The sequence below is a fragment of the Zalophus californianus genome, chromosome 8 (assembly GCF_009762305.2).
Source record: "Zalophus californianus isolate mZalCal1 chromosome 8, mZalCal1.pri.v2, whole genome shotgun sequence".
NCBI lineage: Eukaryota > Metazoa > Chordata > Mammalia > Carnivora > Otariidae > Zalophus > Zalophus californianus.
In genome coordinates, this window is record NC_045602.1 from 84,580,454 (window position 1) to 84,597,651 (window position 17,198).

Here is a 17,198-nt window from a genome sequence, read left to right on the forward strand (position 1 = left end):
TGTACATTTCGGCATATGCATTCCTGGACATTTCCTCAGTATTTCAGAAAAACTCCTCTCTCTATTCAGAGATGGCATTTCCCCCATAATCTTCTCTACATGTAAGAAAATAATCTGTGTTTTATTTTAGATATAATACCTGTCCTGAAATTTATCAAGTAAGTCACATTATGGATTTTTCTAATTCTTCTCCAGTGGAGGTTATTCAGACTGTAGATACAATCTAATCCAACATTCTGATTTTACAAAAGAGGAAGCTGAGGCCTAGAGGAAGAGTGACTTCTCTAAAGGCGTGCAGTTTGTTGGTGGCAGATCAGCGACTAAAACCTAGATCTGCTCTTCTATAGGAAACCAGAGACAGGTCCCTTTCTAGAAGCCACGCCCTACCCTGCCCAGGGAATCAGGTGCACAATGGTCCCAGCTTTTAGAAAAGCAGTTATTCAGAAGGACAGTCAACTTGGCTGCTGGAGAGAAGGGATATACTACAAAAATGTATAACAGCTGGTTTTTTACTGCCATCAGAAAATTCTCAGAATGGGCGGTGAGCTAGGAGTCAAGAGACCCGGGTTCTAGCCTGTAGGCCTCTGCGTAGTCTTGAGTAAGCTTGATTCTTTCTGCACTCCCGTTTCCTCTTGTCAGCATATGAGAGGGGCCCTTGGGTCTGAATGGGCATCACTAAGAATGATTGAAAATTGATTTTATATTTTATGTATTTTAAGTTCCCAAAGGAATATGATGAACTGAGACACAAGTTAATTTCACTTCTATTCTCCTTTAGTACAGCTAATTTTTAAAAAAATCTTCTCAAAGGGAATTAGGACTGGGGCCCCTGGGTGGCTCAGTCGTTAAGCGTCTGCCTTCGGCTAGGTCATGGTCCAGAGTCCTGGAATCGAGCCCCGCATCGGGCTCCCTGCTCAGCAGGAAGCCTGCTTCTCCCTCTCCTTCTGCCCCTCCCCCTGCTTGTGTTCCCTCTCTCACTGCCCCTCTCTCTCTCTCTGTCAAATAAATAAATAAAAATCTTTAAAAAAAAAGGAATTAGGACTTATTTTTTGGCTGATTTATGACGTGAGGACGGCAGTCTGCTGAGAGATTGGGTTGTGTCCATTTGTGGCCAGTCATCATTGATGTGTTCTAAATATACATTAGCTTCACCTGTGTTGATGACATCGCTTTCTCTGCTCCTAAGTCTCTAGGGCTCTACTTCACCAACAGCGCTGAGGTCTTTTGCAGACACTTCTTTGAAGTTTTACCAGAGATAAAGCTGACACTAAGAACAGTATTGAGACTGTAGTCATTGGCCTAGTTCCGGGGCTCCTGGTATCAGAGCAGGTACATTTACTGAGCTGTTTGCTATGTTCCAGGTCCATGCAAGGTGATGTGAGTGAGAGCTTCCCGGGTGTCATCTGAAACCTTACCCCTTAGGAGGGCTAGGGCAGACTGAAAAGAGAAAGGCAGGCCCCTCGAGGTGGGTAGGTGACAGTTTTAATAAGCGGAGGGAGCTTACACACGAGGCTTATCTTGGGTGGCCCCAAGACGAATGGATCCCTGTGCCCGCCCTCCAAATCTTAAAAGTTCATAAAGTGGCCTTAACTGGGTTCATTCACGTATACTGTGCAGGTGTTCTCAACACCACATCACTGTCTCAAGGCTGTGTCCTTGGAGCAGCCTCCACGAGCAGGAAGGCAAGCTACACTCCCACATGCCGTGGACAGGGGAGGGGCTGAGAAGCCACCGAGCACCTGGGTCCGACTCGTGTCAACTGGCAGTCACTTCTTTCTGACTTTCCCCAACAGGTGACTGCCTCATAAGGAAAACTTTTTGCTTTGGATTACTTCAGTGACTGGATTTTTATGGTTTGGGCCGAAGGCAAACTAGTTAATTAAGAGTTTTACAGTATGCAATATGTAAATTTTGTAATACAATAAAGTAATACAATATGAAATATTACTGTGAAGTTTAAGTATATAATTCTAATAAAGATATAATTTGTTCTACAAGGTGGTTATGCCTTTTTAAATCAAAGCTCCAAGGTATTAAAATTGGAGGTAAAATCAACATAAGTCTAGATTTTGTAGACTATGTGACAAAAGAGAGGAATTAACAATGTTTATAGTTAGGTTTTTTTTATACTAAACAGTAGAGAAAAAAGCTGGCTCTGCCTTTTTAAAATGTAAGGAACAATTCTGCTGGAAAAACCACATGCTGTATAAATGAATAGGCATGGCTGTGTTCCATTAAAACATTGTTTAAGAAAACAGGCAGTGGGCAGAATTTAGCCATGGACCATAGTTCGCCAATCATAATACAGAACATTTCCAGCATTCCAGAGGCTTCTTTCACGTCCCTTCCCAGTCAGAGGTTACCACTATTCTGACTTCTGTCTCTATAGTTTGGTTTTACCTGCTGACACCTGTATTATGCACCTCTATGAACATTTTATTTCACGATTTAATATCAAGTCTTGCTTAATAAAAAGGATTATAGAGCCAGTCAGAAATACCTGCAGTGTCATGATTCCCAACTGATAGAGAGCTGAGTAGTGTGGGGCTGGGGACAGACCCAGATTTTGTGTGTGGTTGGACTCAAACTTCAAACTCTCTCCTCCAAGTCTGTCCAGGTTCTTGGATGTGTTTTCTTTTTTTTTTTCTAAGATTTTATTTATTTATTAGAGAGTGCAAGTGGGCACGAGCGGGGGCTGGGCAAAGGGAGAGGGAAAAGCGGGTTCCGTTGAGCGGGCCTCAATCCCAGGACCCTGGGATCATGACCCGAGCTGAAGGCAGTTACTTAACCGACTGAGCCACCCAAGTGCCCCTTGGATGTGTTTTTAGATTAAAAATTTTTCATCAAATTTGGGGAAGTTTTCAGCCATTCTTAAAGTATTTTTTCTGTCCCTTTTCTCTCTCCTTCTGATGCTCCTATTCATTATACATATGTTGGTTCACTTAAGGCTATCTCATATTGCTCTGAAGTTAACTTTTCTTCATTTTTCCCATTTTTCAAATTTCATAATCTCTGTTGGTCTATATTCAAGTTCACGGATTTTTTTTTTTTTTCTTCTCTCAACTCAAATGTATGATCCCCTCCAGTGAATTTTCCATTTTGGTGATTATACTTTTCAATTCCAGAATTTCCATTTGATATTTTTATAGCACTTAACTCTTTATTGGTGTTCTCTATTTGGTGAACATTGCTATCATACATGTTTAATTCTTTGAACATGTTTATATGTTTGGCCAGTGTTTGGTTAGAGGGTCTGCTTAAGCACTTTGAGCTAATGAGACTTCTGCTCTTTGCTGATGATCTGTGTGTGGCATAGAGAATGCTTTCAAATCCACTCCATGTCCCACTCTCTTTGCTCCTGAGTGGGTGTGACCCGGTCCATGCCCACAGTCTCCTGGACCCCCAGTGATAAATGGGATCCCAGGACGGCTCTTCCTAGCCGTCTCTTTCCCTGGCTCTCTGTTAAACTTCTGGCTGGTCTGCCATTTTTGCCTTTTGCTGCCCGTATCACATAGCTAGCAGCCCCCTCTCAACTGCTTGCCACCAAAATCTCCATTGTTTTTGATAATCTCCCTAGGCACAGATTCCTCCATTCTTGGTACCAAATAGTCCCTTCCTGCAGAGCTGCTGAGCTACTAGTTCACGGAGCTGCCACTCCCACCCACACCTTGGGTCTGGACAGCGTCCTGCTTCTCCTGGAGCAACACTCCTCTGCGAGTAAGTGCTCGATAGGGAAGGCTGGTATTCTTAGCAGAATGTGCCAACATCATCCTAATAAATGTCTTCACACAGTCCTATTCGTAGGAGCATGGTAGCCTCTGGTCTTCTCAGATTGCCCCTTTTAATGTGGAACCTCCCCCCTATGGGTAGGCTGCAACAGGAGTGATCAGAGCCCCAGCATTTTCAGTCATGCCTGGGGCACAGCCCTGGACCCTAGTAGGAGCCCTTACCTTCTTAGAGTAGAGCTTCTGTCACGTGAAACTGGGGGTGGGCGTGGGGGTGGGGTGGATCAGTCCATGGCTCAAGTGCCATAGACTCTCACTCTTCTTATTAACATGTAGATTTCCCTGAATGTTTCTCCATTTGCCACACACCTTTAGGGTAATTTTCTAAGATTGGAAGGTATTTATTTGGTATGTGTACACACGCACACACACAGTTTTCCCAGTTAAATGGTTGTCACACTGGGAAGACAGTCACTGAGCTCTGCACACCACCATCCTGACGTCCCCCCCCCCCCCCACTTTGTCCTTTGAGCCTTGGCTGGGCTGCTTGGGGTCTAGCCTCTGCATGTGTGGTTCACTTGTCAGCCAGAGATGGATAGGGTTTTCATACAAAGAACTTGGGGTTCTTTTCCCATACCATTTTCCCTCTTAACTTTCCAGATGTTGTTTGTCCCAAGCTCTGGCCTCTGGTTCTTCAAGCCAGTTAAGACTGCACGTTTTCTAACAGTTTTAGCTCCCCTTTTGGGGCCTGGCCTTGGGTAAAAGCCATAAAAATGGGAAACCTACCCATTGCCGTTTCCTTCTTCAAGTGTCCACTCCCCTCCCAACTATTCCTGCCTTGGATCATGCCCCAGTGTTTTCAAAAGTCTTAAAAATATTTTGTCCAGAAGATTACTAGAGTCCAATAGGAGCTACTTACTAGAAGTGGAACTCCCCCCTTCCATTAATTTAAGGTCAGGTGCCTCCGGTGTATCTGTGGTTCTAATAAGGAACAGGTAAGGTGTTCCACAATGACATTTCCAAAGCTTTTGCCTTTTTGTTTTGAATTTTGTTATTTTCACTTTAAAAAGCACACCTGCAAGAATGCTTTCACTAAAACATGACGTAGGAGAAGGCAAGACAACTACTGAGCCATGGAGTTCTCTGAAGGCCTGTCTCAGACATCGTCAGACAATTCTCACGTGGTCCAGCACTCAGATGAGGAAACTGACTTCACACATGCTCAGCATGGCTGGGACTTGATTTCCACCAGATTTTTCTGTTGCACGGCCTATTGTTTTATGGTACTGCACTGTCTTAGAAAACTAAGGACACAAGTCACTACTGTTAGCATTCTTAAAAGGGAAATATGCAATGCCCTAGCTCATAAATTGGCTCAGTGCTTTCCAATTGTATAGCGTGCTTTCACGGATGGTTTTACAACTGCCAAACCGGGAGTTCAGATCTTTATAGCTGGGAGTCTCTCTCTCTCTCTCCTCTCCTTTCAGAAACACTGGAGGCTTCCAAAGCATGCCCTAAATTGCTAGGGTATCGGGAATACACATATGAGCAAGAGGTCATCTCTGGGCTCGAGGTGCTTGTGTCCTTTTGTGATCCTTCACTTTATGGACGAGAAAGCAGGTCAGGGTAGGTTAGGGACCCGTGGCAATGGGAAAGCACCAAGCTCTGCTAAGAAAAGCGACCCCCAAACTGTTTTCACTGTCATTAGTTCATATTCTGCTGCTCATATTCTAGAGTTTCTGTTACTGCATCCAATGCAGAGCATTAAATTCTGAAAGAGTGTTTGGGAGAGAGGAACACAGAGAAGGGAGCCAGGAAGAGGTTGTGGTGCTGACTGAAGGCTTTCTTTGAAATGAAAGGTGTGATGGATCCCCGTGAATGCTGCCCCAGCCCGTCTGAACTTGCACTTCATACAGTGATCAGTGGAACATAAAGTGCTTTATACCACCATGCTCAGAATCTCGATGTTTAATCATTATTTCACACGCTGTGTGTGGCCAAGGATTTTGTTCTGGATAACTTTATTGTAAGCTATATGATCTTGCTCTAGATCTTACATGACAGGAAGCTACACAGTTGTAAATGCCCACTCTTCATTATCTCCTGTAGTTTGGAAAACTCAATTTCGTGACATGTTAATTGCACTTAAAAATTAAATACGCAGTGAAAGAAAGATACATGTATAAAGATGTCATTCAAAAGGACTTTTACACTTGGATTTGCCTTGCTCGATTACAAAAATTCAAGACCATCTTCCCCCCGAGGGTTTACAGAAGGGTTTCCTCCTTCCCTGGGACTGAGCTAGTACAAAGGATTAAAGGGTTTAAACAAACGTGACTATCACTGAGAAGCACAAGAGGAAAGTCTCAAGGTGGCGGGTGGAGACCAGACACAGTACTGCCTGGTGGAGAAAGAGTGTGTCTAAATCCGTGCGCGTCACAAGCAGCTGTGTGGGCTTCAGATGTCTTTCCCGCAGTCAGGGCACAGGATGTCATCTCTTTCTGTGAGGAAGCCTCGCCCCACCAGCGAGAGGGAGCACTTCTTACAGTTAAAACAGTCGTTATGCCACTGCCGTTCCTCAAAGGAGATGTACTTCGTGCCACCAAGTCCTGTTAACAGAGAAGAAAGAACACCGGGGTGGAGAGAGAAAGGGAACATTGCTGGTAGAACGCCCCCAGGACCAATGAAGGAATTCTGCTTTGAGCCATTTCAAAGCTGGATTGTGTAGTCTGGAGAGTGTGAGTTTCTAATGGCTGGGTGCTGGCGATCCACCTGTAAATCAGACACCCTGCACACCCCTGAGGAGCTTGTAAGGGTCAGCAGGAACAGCCATATAAACTAGCTCTGAAACGACATGATCAGTGCTCTAATTATGGAGGGGTGATGGTGTCTGTTTGTTCCACGAGAATGAAACTCCAGGAGATATGGAGCTGACTTCTCATTCCTGCACTGGCTGCCTCATGTCTGCTGCTCAAGTGTTTTGTGATTTAATCAATGAGGTGCTGAAGGGAGGCAAGAGGAAACTACGAATTTGCTCTGGAATGGCCAGGAAAGGCCTCACAAAAGAAATGGCCCGTGGATGTGGGGGGTGGACATTCTTGCAGAGCGAATATCATGAGATAAGGTATAGAAGCATGGACTTAGGTGTGAGAGGGGGAAGGTGGGCTGCTAAGGTGGGTGGGAGCGCATGGTGGTGTGTGGGAGCGCATGACGGTGTGTGGGAGCGCATGATGGTGTGTGGGCAGTAGAGAAGACCATCTCAGATTTTAAACAAGAAAAGTAGTAACTCAGTTTGGTGCTTGACTCTTGCCTGATGACTAATTCTCATCAAATGTTTAAGGTACACTGGCCTTCTATAACAATATGGTTGCTTGGTCCTGCCACTGAGCCACCAGAAATCAATTGGAATACACAGGGTTATTCAGAGTTGTGATCGATTCTGGTGAAATCTGGATCAATGAATTCCAGTTACAAAGAGTTCTTTCCAGAAATAATGGTTCAATCTACCACAGTAAAAAGAAAGCAACCATACTGACCGCTCCATTTATAACAGCTTGAAGTCTCAGGCTAGCCTGATTAGTCTGTAACACACCAAATAGCTAGATCCTTCTGTAACAGAATTGGCTAGGCTGACGTGGGGCCTTAAGTCTTTCACCTGGGGGAGACCTGCAAGCTAGTCCCCCTCAGCTAGTTAGAGACTGGAGCAGTGCAAGTTCAGTGCTCCTTCCAGTGCCACCTTAGCCCTGCGGCAGGTGGGGTATGCACTGGCAGAGCTTTTCGGCTCTCTTTTCCTGAATATCCCACAGCTGTAAAAGCAGAGCTACACCGAATGTCCAACGCCACTAAAACACTGTCTTTTACGAATCCGGGGACTCCTAAGGGCTGTGATCACATAGCTCCTGCGCTGGCTGTGAGGCAGCACCAAGCCAATGATTTAAGCCCGTGGGTCTCAAACTTTCCTGCAGACTTGAATCACCTGGGAAGCTTTTCAAGCTTCATCAATCACCCAGGTCGTAGCCCCTACCAATTAAATCGTGACCCAGGCAGCAGTAATTCTTTAAGCTTCCCAGGTGTTTTGAATATGTAGCCAAGTTTGAAAACCAGAGATTTAGGCAACACTTGATTTAGGGGCAGGGACTGCAAAAAGGTAGTTGTTTTTCTTCTCAGCATTGAGAAAACTGAAAAGCCGAGAAGCGGCTGGGATGCCCCAGCATTTTTGCCATTCCATGTTTCTCCTTTCTCTCACCTTTGATAAGTGCTGCTGCTACATTGGAGACCTGGGGCCAGGAGGAGCACTGGCTGGGGGAGGATGAAGGATGTTAGTGGGAGGTGCTGTGTAGGGTGCCGTCCCAGGGGACCGCCTCCTTTTAGAAACTCCACTGTTTCCTTGAAATGCCAACCAACGGGGCAAGTCACAGAAATGAGAGCCAAAAACAACCCAAGGAGGACAAATCCTCCTAAAGGTGAGAGGCATACACAGTCAACTAGTGTTATTTGAGGTTTATAGCCAACAGCCCCAGAACTCCAACCTGAACAGAGCTCATCTAACAGGTGCATTTACTCCGTGAGACACCTCACAGCCTGCCTCTGCTTAGGAACACAGACAGCATGTCCGCACCGCCCCTTGGGAGCCACTTTCAGCAGCAAAACTCCCAACAAAAGGCACAAAAATGCAAACAACATGGCACTAAACAGACCACGAAGAGGACCCTTGGTTATAAGATGAGAACTGAAATGAGGAGGCAGAGGGTTCCCCTGCCTCACCTCTGCTGGGAGCGTATGCATCAGACAACTCAAATGTTGCGCCAATCTGTGAGTGTCTAGGAATGACCAAGAAAGCAACTCGAGTGTTGATTTTGGAGTTACAAATAAATGTTAGTGAGTGGGCAGATTTGCAGATCTGGACTCTGAGTACGGAGGACTGACTGTATTTATGTGTGAATTTTGCATCACAGCACACAGAATGCTGGGAAGTAGAACTTCAGATTCATTTACAAAAATCACTTAAATTTTGCTAAAGAGAAAGTGCTAAGTAAGGATCTATTAAAAATCCAATCTAAAGTCACAATCTCATGTAATTGTTTGGGGATTTGGCTACAAGTACATTTTAGCTGCAATTTCAAAATTCCTCTGTAAGTTCCAGAACATTAGTCTCTGTGTTTCAGAGAAGTAACTCTCCTCTTTTGGAGGAAAGTGTCCACTGTTTTCCTCAGGTTGTGTTCTTTTCTTTAGTGCTACCATGGGAATAACAACACATTTCTGATACTTTACATTTAAAAGTGCTTTTATCTAGATTATATTGCTTTATAAAGTTTAACATTATAAACATTTACTTCCATAGACGTTACCGTGAAAACAGCATTCAAGATTGATATGTTAGGGGAGAAGACTGCATTTGTTCCCTCTGAATGATTCCAATCTGGTATATAAATGGCTGGAATCGGGTTAACAGAAAAATTTAAATGCTGTGGTGCTTTTCTTTATATTTTAATTTCATATGGAATTATGAGCTCTGGATTACACATGAAAGGGTGATTTTGGTGACCTGGGGCTTCCTACATCGGGCGAGTTGGCTGAGGTAGGTGCACCCAGTTCTAGACCCGAGGAAAAAGCAAGTCAGGGCCAAGCACACAGAGGTTGTAGAATGCGTGTGCGCTTACACTGCAGTGCTACACGGGGATGCCATTTGGCCTGGCTGCCGTGCTTCTATTACACGTGTCCGCCATCTGCCATTGACAGGGATCAGTCACCTGAATGTGGCAGAGCTGGGAATCCCACATCCCGCTACTTTGCCTGTGTCCTTATGGAACTCTCTTCTCCCTCCAGCCCAGTCACGGATTTGTGTGATGCATGGTGCACGTTTACAGGCCTGGAGTCTGACCAGCCATCTATCTTCCACACTCAGTTTCTTGGCATGTCTAATAGTTTCGTGCAATGCCAGTCTGCAGCCAACCAGACTTTGGGCTCTCGCTCTGCCTGCACCTTTGCGGGATAAGAAAGAACCACCTAGAATGTTGCCCTCTGCCCTTGTGTAGCTATGGCCTTGTGGTCGGCAAGTCCCTCTAAGATGCTAGGGAGCACCTTTATTCTTTTTTTTAAAGATTTATTCATTTTGAGAGAGAGGGACTCTCAAGCTGGCTCCACACTGAGGGTGGCGCCCCACACGGGGCTGGATCTCACAACCATGAGATCCCCAAACCAAAGAGCCAAAAGCAAGAGCCAGGAACCATGGGCACGCTCACCGCTGATGGGGTTGGTGCAGCCAGCACACTTCTTGGCATACAGGTCGCAGAAGCAGCTCAGGCAGTAGGCAAACTCCTCCCGGGACGTGAAGCGCTGGCCCGACAGCGGCTTCTTGCAGGCAGTGCACACGAAGCACTCCCGGTGCCAGGGCTGCTCGCGGTACGTGACGCCCCCGGTGGTGATGGGCTGCAGGAGGCAAGGGGGCCGTGGTCAGCGTCCCAAGGCGCGGCGGGCTCTGCATGGCGCGAGAACCCCCACCCCCCAGCACCTGCCGCTGTGTGTTGGAAAAGGCTCGGAGAAAGGGCCTGGGCGCCTCTGGTCCTCACAGAAGGCACCGTGCCGAGCCACCAGCGGCACGGCTTTGCGGGGCGCGGGTCGGCGTCTGCGCTCACTTCTTCCCATAAACACAGCCTGGTACGGTCAGTGGGTTTTCTCTTAGGATTTCCTGACTCACGTTTTCTTTGCTCTAGCTTACTTTATTGTAAGAAGCCAGCACAGGATACAGAGAACCTACCATGTACGTGCGCATCGATTATTTATGCCATCAGCGAGGCTTCTGCTCCACAGGCGGCTCTTAGTAGGTACGTTTTTGGGGAGTCAAAAGTTCCACGTGGATTTTCAACTGCACAGGGGGGTTAGTACCCTCTAGCCCCCGTGTTTTTCAAGGGTCAACTGTATAAATGCCCTTACATAATATAGACCTTATTTCCATTTTACAGGTGAGTAAACTGAGACCCAGAGAAATGAAGGGACTCGCCTAAGAATTCATAGCTAAAAACAAAGCAGGTGCCGGGGTTCAGGACTCTTTCTATTGTATATTCTTTTCACTAAACCGTAAAGCATTAATGATCATCCTATAAATTTCCGCCTTGGAACAGAATGTATGCGACATATATTTGGTCGCAAGGTATCTGTGTGGATACAGAAGGTGTGTGTAGTAAGAGGTTTGCTCTGCCTGGCATACACGCCTTGTCCTCCCTGCATCTGGATTCCATGTCCCCCATCCTCACCCCCATCACCCGGCTAGCTCAGACCTGCTCCTGGGTGGTACTTTCTCAGAGCATCCCTCCCTAAACGCCAGCCTGGCTCCCACTCCTCAGATTAGTTCAGATCATCCCCATATACACTCCGCTAAGGCTCTGTTCTCAAAAACACACTTGTCGATAAGCACTTAAAGGTTGCCATTGGAGTGCATTTCCCCCCAGACCCTAGTAGCCCCGAGGGCCTCCTTCACTGAGGGGTGGGGGGTGGGGAATGGATGTTTCTGGCATGGATGCTTTTATGTGCCCAATGAACACACACAAGGGCTTCCCAGAGGATGCACTACCTTCACCCGCAAGCAAACAGAGTGGCGATAAGGTAGGGAGGAACATAGTGGAAGAAAAGCAAATGACGTGTACTTTTCTTGGATCTTGATGAGAAGGAGCAAACCAAACAGAGAGGGAGTGAGCAGAGAAGAGGCTTCCTGATACGAACGTAGGAATGAGCAGTTCATCCAAGGAGGCAGGGATACACAGTAGATAAACAGTATAATCTTACAAGCGGGAATGGGGAGAAGTGGAATTTAAATCCTAGTTAGTACTACTCTGCCTTCTGAAGAGATGCCGGCAGGATGGGCACTGGAGGCCCCGCTGGCCCCCACAGACCCAACAGCAGAGTCCCTAATAGGGCCCGAGCCAAACAGGGTGCACAATCACTCTACAACGGGCTCCTTTTCCCTCTTTAACCCAACGGCCGAGATAGGATGGCACCGGACCCAGTGGGCAAGTGCAAAACTAGTGACCTGGGCCCTGTCCACGGGGCACAACTTGCCTTCGCTTCTCACTGCCTCCCCCCCCCCCGCCCCCGTCAGGTTTCCTGTTCACTGATGGAGGGCAGTGTAACAGGACCGCTTTGAGGTATAAGGTTTCCTCCTCTTTAACATTACGTCATAAACAGGAGCAAATATTTGGCCATGTTCTAGAAGGAGGGAGGGCCACAGGATTTTATGTCCGGTCACAGGGGCGCTCGTGTTGTGGGAGGAAGGCCTGGAGCAGGGGTCCGTCCCGTGGATAAATGCGCACGTGCACGTGAGAATTTGGGGGTGGAGGGCCAGCCCAGCAGACTCCTGTGCCCTTTAGGTACGGCAGGTGCCGTCCCTTCGGGGAAGGAGGGCTGGAGCCAAGGGCTGTGGAGGCAAATGGGCTGGAACGGACAAAGTCCACGGGAGGATGAGAGCTACCTTTTGACACTGAACACACTGCAGGGCGTACTGTTTCTCATAGCAGGGCACGCAGAAGTTCTGGCTGTCTTTCGGGATGAAGCTCCTGGTGCCGATGGGCTGCCGGCAGCGGCGGCAGACGAAGCAGGTCTCGTGCCAGCTACTGTCCTGGTACTCCATCTTGCGGGTACCTGTCATGAGAGTCAAGAAGCGGCAAAGGGCAGAGCCGGTGACAAGACTGGCCCGGAGGCCCCGCAGTCCACATCGAGAACCTAGCCCCCGCTAGTTTTGTCACTACAGCAAGTCACGTTAGCCCTCAAAGGCTCGCCTCGGAACGGGCCCGTGTTGGAGAGAGCAGGGACTCCGTCTTTTTGGGTTCGCGGCTGCACACCCAGCTCCCAGGACAGTCTCTGTGCGTGCTCAGTATATATTTGTCCGTAGGGTGGTTATGAACATGAAGTGGAAAAAGTATTTGTTTCTGTCTCTCAGTACTGCAAAACAGAAAGAGAATTCTGGCAGAGCTCAGACCAGTCCTGACGGAGTGGGAGTTCCAGAGCACCAATGGCCTGTTAACGAACACCCTTCTGTTTGGCAACGGGATAGAATTCGGTGGGGCGTACATGAACCTAGAGCCTCAAGCCTGAATCTGAGAGGAGCCTCCACAGCCCTCACTTTATGTGACCCGCCGTGGAAACCAAGCTGTGATGTGTCTTAGGCCTATCATTAAAAGTGGTATCTGAGTGCTGTCATTAAAAGCTACAAGTAGGGGCGCCTGGGTGGCTCAGACGGTTAAGTGTCTGCCTTCAGCTCAGGTCCTGATCCCAGGGTCCTGGGGTCGAGCCCCGGGTCGGGCTCCCTGCTCAGCAGACAGTCTGCTTCTCCCTCTCCCTCTGCCCCTCTCCCCCTCTCCCCTGCTCGTGCTCTCTCTCTAATAAGTAAATAAAATCTTAAAAAAAAAAATAAAAGCCACATGTTCCTCAAGTAGATCAAGAAGTCCTAGAGAGCGGAAATGCTGTCTGGTTTGCCCCCTACCCCCCACCACCAGGCTGGAGTCACAGTACTCAGTATTTGTTGATGTTTTCCCATACTCTTCCAAGAGAATAAAAGTATGTGTATTTACAGAAAGAGATGGTTCAAGACAGATGGATATGCAAGCCCCCTTTGCATGCAGCCCAAGGTAAGTTTGGGGCAGGGGGGAAGGAGGGTAAGGAGTGAATAAAAGGAAAGTGCTCCCAATACTTGAGCTAGCTCTGGGCCGGGCACACCGCCTGCGACCTGCTTGCGGTCTGCACTACCCCGAGTTACAATCGGGGTTTTCCTGGAGCATAGCCACCCCTGTTCCCTCACTTCAAATGCCTACGGTTGCTTTCACACTACGATGGCAGAAATGAGTCGTTGAGACAGAAACCGTGACCTTTGAGGCCCCAAATATTTGTCTGGTTCTTTCTGGAACCATGTTAGCCAACTGTGGGCTCACTGAAAGTCTGGGGCTGAGGCCTGAAGGACGCAGCGGTGAGATGTCCCAGCGGGATGAGGGCAGGGGGTTAGGCAGTGAGCTGGGGCGGCGGCTTTGAACCAGGGTGGTGGCTGACAGCCAAACACAGGCGTCTAGAAACTCGCCTTTAGCTTAAGTCCAAAAAGATCATAGGGTCAACATGACAGGCTAAGAGCTGCATTTTGGCTGCTTGCAAGGTTGACAAAGAAATGTCCACCTCTCGAGAAATTAGGGTATGTGCAGAGAATCGTTGCAAGATTATTTTATTCACTGTCACTTTAGGGTCACTTTTGAAGCTTCCTGTGTTTCCAAGCCAGGACATTTGGGCACCACCTCCCATAGAGTATGTACAATACTCAGGGTGTGCGTAGGTGCTGGAAGCTGGGGAGGTGATGTGGGGGGGCATTCATGGTGGGGCACATAACGATCTTCAAGGCTGTGGAGTCCAGTCGTGGGGTGATGAACCCCGATACAAGGAGAATTACACTGAGCAACGGAATTTCAGGTAAAAATAGTGGAAGAATTGTGATCTAAATCTGGAATGATTTTCTTTGTCTCCAGGGGTTTATCTTCCCACATGTATTTTTGCCACTTGCTCTTTTAATCTCTGACCTTCCCCTGATGAAGCAGCTCAAAAACCAAAGGATCTTGTCAATGAACAGGGGGCAGCTGTGTTCTCACTAGAGACGGCAAGCAAGACCGCGTGAGTGCATTCCCGGCGTGGTGGGGAATACGGTCTTCTACCAACACCAATCTCAGACAATTGTCTCCTCTCTAGTCGGGAACCCGGCGGCGGGCACTTGCAGCCCAGAGGGGTGGTGGGCGCACATTCTGGGAGGCACCGCACATCTGGGAGGCACGGCTCCCAGCAGCCTCCAGGGCCCGCAGAGTTTAATCCTACAACACTACCAGCAGGTGGCAGCAGAGCGCGCAGCTCCCCCCCGCGGCTGGGCATACAGGGTCCTGACCAGGGGTGTCTTTTTCTGATTCAAACAAGTGAGGAAGCAGCAACAGTGGTGAAGGGTTAGTTCCCATGAGCCTGCTCAGAGGAAGTAGTGCACCTGCAAGAAGCCTCTGCGAACAGAGGCTCAGCGTGTGGTAGCTGAGAAGCCGGGAGCCCTAGCCCTGTGGCTTGTGGAGGGCTCTGGTTTCCTGACTACTTCCGGGGACTTTTGTCAGGTTTGGGACCAGTGGGCGAGTTTGTCAGTTGGCACAAGCCTCCTGTTTTGTATACCTAAGTTCACTGCCACAGCCAAGCTGATGACCCGCACCCCCATTCGTCCATTCATCGTGATTTCGTGGTAGCACTTCTGTGTGTGTGTGTGTGTGTGTGTGTGTGTGTGTGTGTGTGTGTGTGTGTGTGTGGCAGTTTTAAGTTATTAGTTTTTAAAATCAGTCTTTTTTTTAAATAGAGAATCTGTTTTTCTTTAAAGATTTTATTTATTAGAGAGAGAGAGAATGAGAGAGAGCACGAGAGGGAAGAGGGTCAGAGGGAGAAGCAGACTCCCTGCTGAGCAGGGAGCCCGATGTGGGACTCGATCCCGGGACTTCAGGATCATGACCTGAGCCGAAGGCAGTCGCTTAACCAACTGAGCCACCCAGGCGCCCCTAAAATCAGTACTTTTTAATGGAAACAACTTGACCAAAAATCTGTCACAGAATTTCGAGACCCATTAAAACAAAAGTTTAATGAGGAAAAAAAAAATCAGACCAAAGAAAGGCAGTACTAGGATTCAGCACTTTTTCTTTTCTTTCCCATCCCTTCCTCCCCCACCACCCCCCCCGCCCCTCCTCTCTCTCTCTCTCTCAATCTGTCTCACCGGGCTTCTTCTAGACACTCTGCCTTGGGCACGGAGCGCATGTCCTCTGCCAGAAGTGCCCTTTTGGGACTTCTGCATCGGGTGAAACCCAGCTCATCCCTCAAGCCTGCTCAAACGGGACCTCCCCGGGGTCCCTTCCCGACGCTGCTGCCCTGGGCCCGCGCCTCCATCACGGCGGGGATGAGCCAGGCTTCCCTAGTGAGGGCTCGGTGAGGGGCGGTGGCCGGTGACAAGTCAGAGCCAGAAAACAGGAAGGCTGAAACCCCAACCTATCAGTTTCTAGGTTTTCCCTGAGAACTGCTGGTTCAGGGAAGGAGCGCCACAGTGAGGGGGAAGCCTGGACAGACACTACGGTGAAAAAATGACATTTGCAGGGCTGCTTTTGAATTTAAAGTGACTCAGACTGGCAAGGGTGGGGGCGGGGTGGCCAAGGCTCCCCCAGCTCCAAGTGGCTACGCTCACACGGCTACTGCGCAGCAAAGAGGGAGCCCACCCCCGCCAGCCTGCTGGCCCCGCGTCCAATGCACTTGGACTACACCAAGCTGTTGAAATGGACATGATGCCGACGCTGCTGTTTGGTCCTCCTTCTAGGGAGGCTGTAGCACCGCATTCCGTGAAGGTTTGTCTTGTGTGGCCTGTTATCCCACCTTCTGAATTAACCACCATCCATACCCGCCAGCTCCTGGTCCACCTTCTCTCACCTAGTTGAGAAGGCAGATCGAAGCTCTGAGACCAGAGCACTGGACAAGGTCCTAATCCTGGCCAGGCCACTGACTGTAGCCAGGGGCCCGCCACAGAAACTTCTGGTCTCTTCGCTGCTGAGACAAGACAGGTGAACTTCAAGGTCATTTAAGCGTAAAACTGTCAGTGCTCTCAGAATTTCGTGGTGTGTGATTTGGCTGCTTCTCATTACAAGTGCCTGAGCTGGGCGGGGGCGGGGGGGGGGGGGCGCTCTTCAGCACCCACACGGTGCACTATCCGAACAGTAAACTCCCGCAGCTGTCTGAAGGGCCCGCGGCCAGGCCCGCAGGTGCAGATGCCAGGTATATGCGTGACCTCCCACTGCACCCCAGAGCTCTAGCGTGGCGGGAGCCTGTTCCCACCTGGTCCTCCAGGTCTGCTGAGGAGGGCAGGGGGATGCAGACGGGCCGGCAGGAGTTCCTTGCAAAAGGCCAGAGCACTGCTGAGGGGGAGCAAACGAGCAAACAAGCAAAACCAAACAAAAGGCAGTGAGCAAGAAGAAAGTGGGCCTCAAGAGCCCGCTGTAGGGGAGCAGGGGTCTCTGGCAGCCTGGGACCCAGGGAAGTGTGGAAGGGGATGGAGAGAGTCGGCTATGAGGCAGAACAGAAACTCCCTTGGGCTCTTGTCATGAAAACCCAGTAAAGATTTAATTTGCTTTTAATTAATTTCGTGGTTCTCACTGTGTCGGGACTACTCTGTCTCCGTGGGTGACTCCCTGTGGCACAGGACCAGGGGTCAAGCCTGGCTTTCCGTGGGCTTTGGTTTTAATTTCACGGCCCCCACGCTGGGCCCTTGTCCCCCATCTGCAATGCTGACGCAACTCTGTAAGAGGCCTTGGTCTGCGGGTTTTGTTCCTTGTTATAGCGCGGAGTCAGCTATCTTCAAGATGTATTAAGCAGCGAAATGTAGCAGCAATAAGAAGTCATCTTACTGAAGGCCTTATTATGCCCTTGCCTTTTTAAAACGTATTCTTT

At 48.7% G+C, this 17,198-nt stretch overlaps 1 protein-coding gene across 5 annotated transcripts in view; it reads right to left on the reverse strand.

Annotated features, from left to right (window-relative positions):
- Positions 1-5,677: 5,677 nt before the first annotated feature.
- Positions 5,678-17,198, reverse strand: part of FHL2 (four and a half LIM domains 2) — a 66,637-nt gene continuing 55,116 nt past the window's right edge. For all 5 annotated transcript variants that reach the window (XM_027621837.2, XM_027621838.2, XM_027621839.1 and 2 more), the window contains 3 exons: positions 12,190-12,359; positions 9,968-10,154; positions 5,678-6,334 (listed from right to left, as the gene is read on the reverse strand). In XM_027621837.2, the coding sequence (XP_027477638.1) occupies positions 6,183-6,334; positions 9,968-10,154; positions 12,190-12,359 (509 nt within the window). In that variant the 3' untranslated portion in view covers positions 5,678-6,182. The remainder of the gene's footprint in view (positions 6,335-9,967; positions 10,155-12,189; positions 12,360-17,198) is intronic.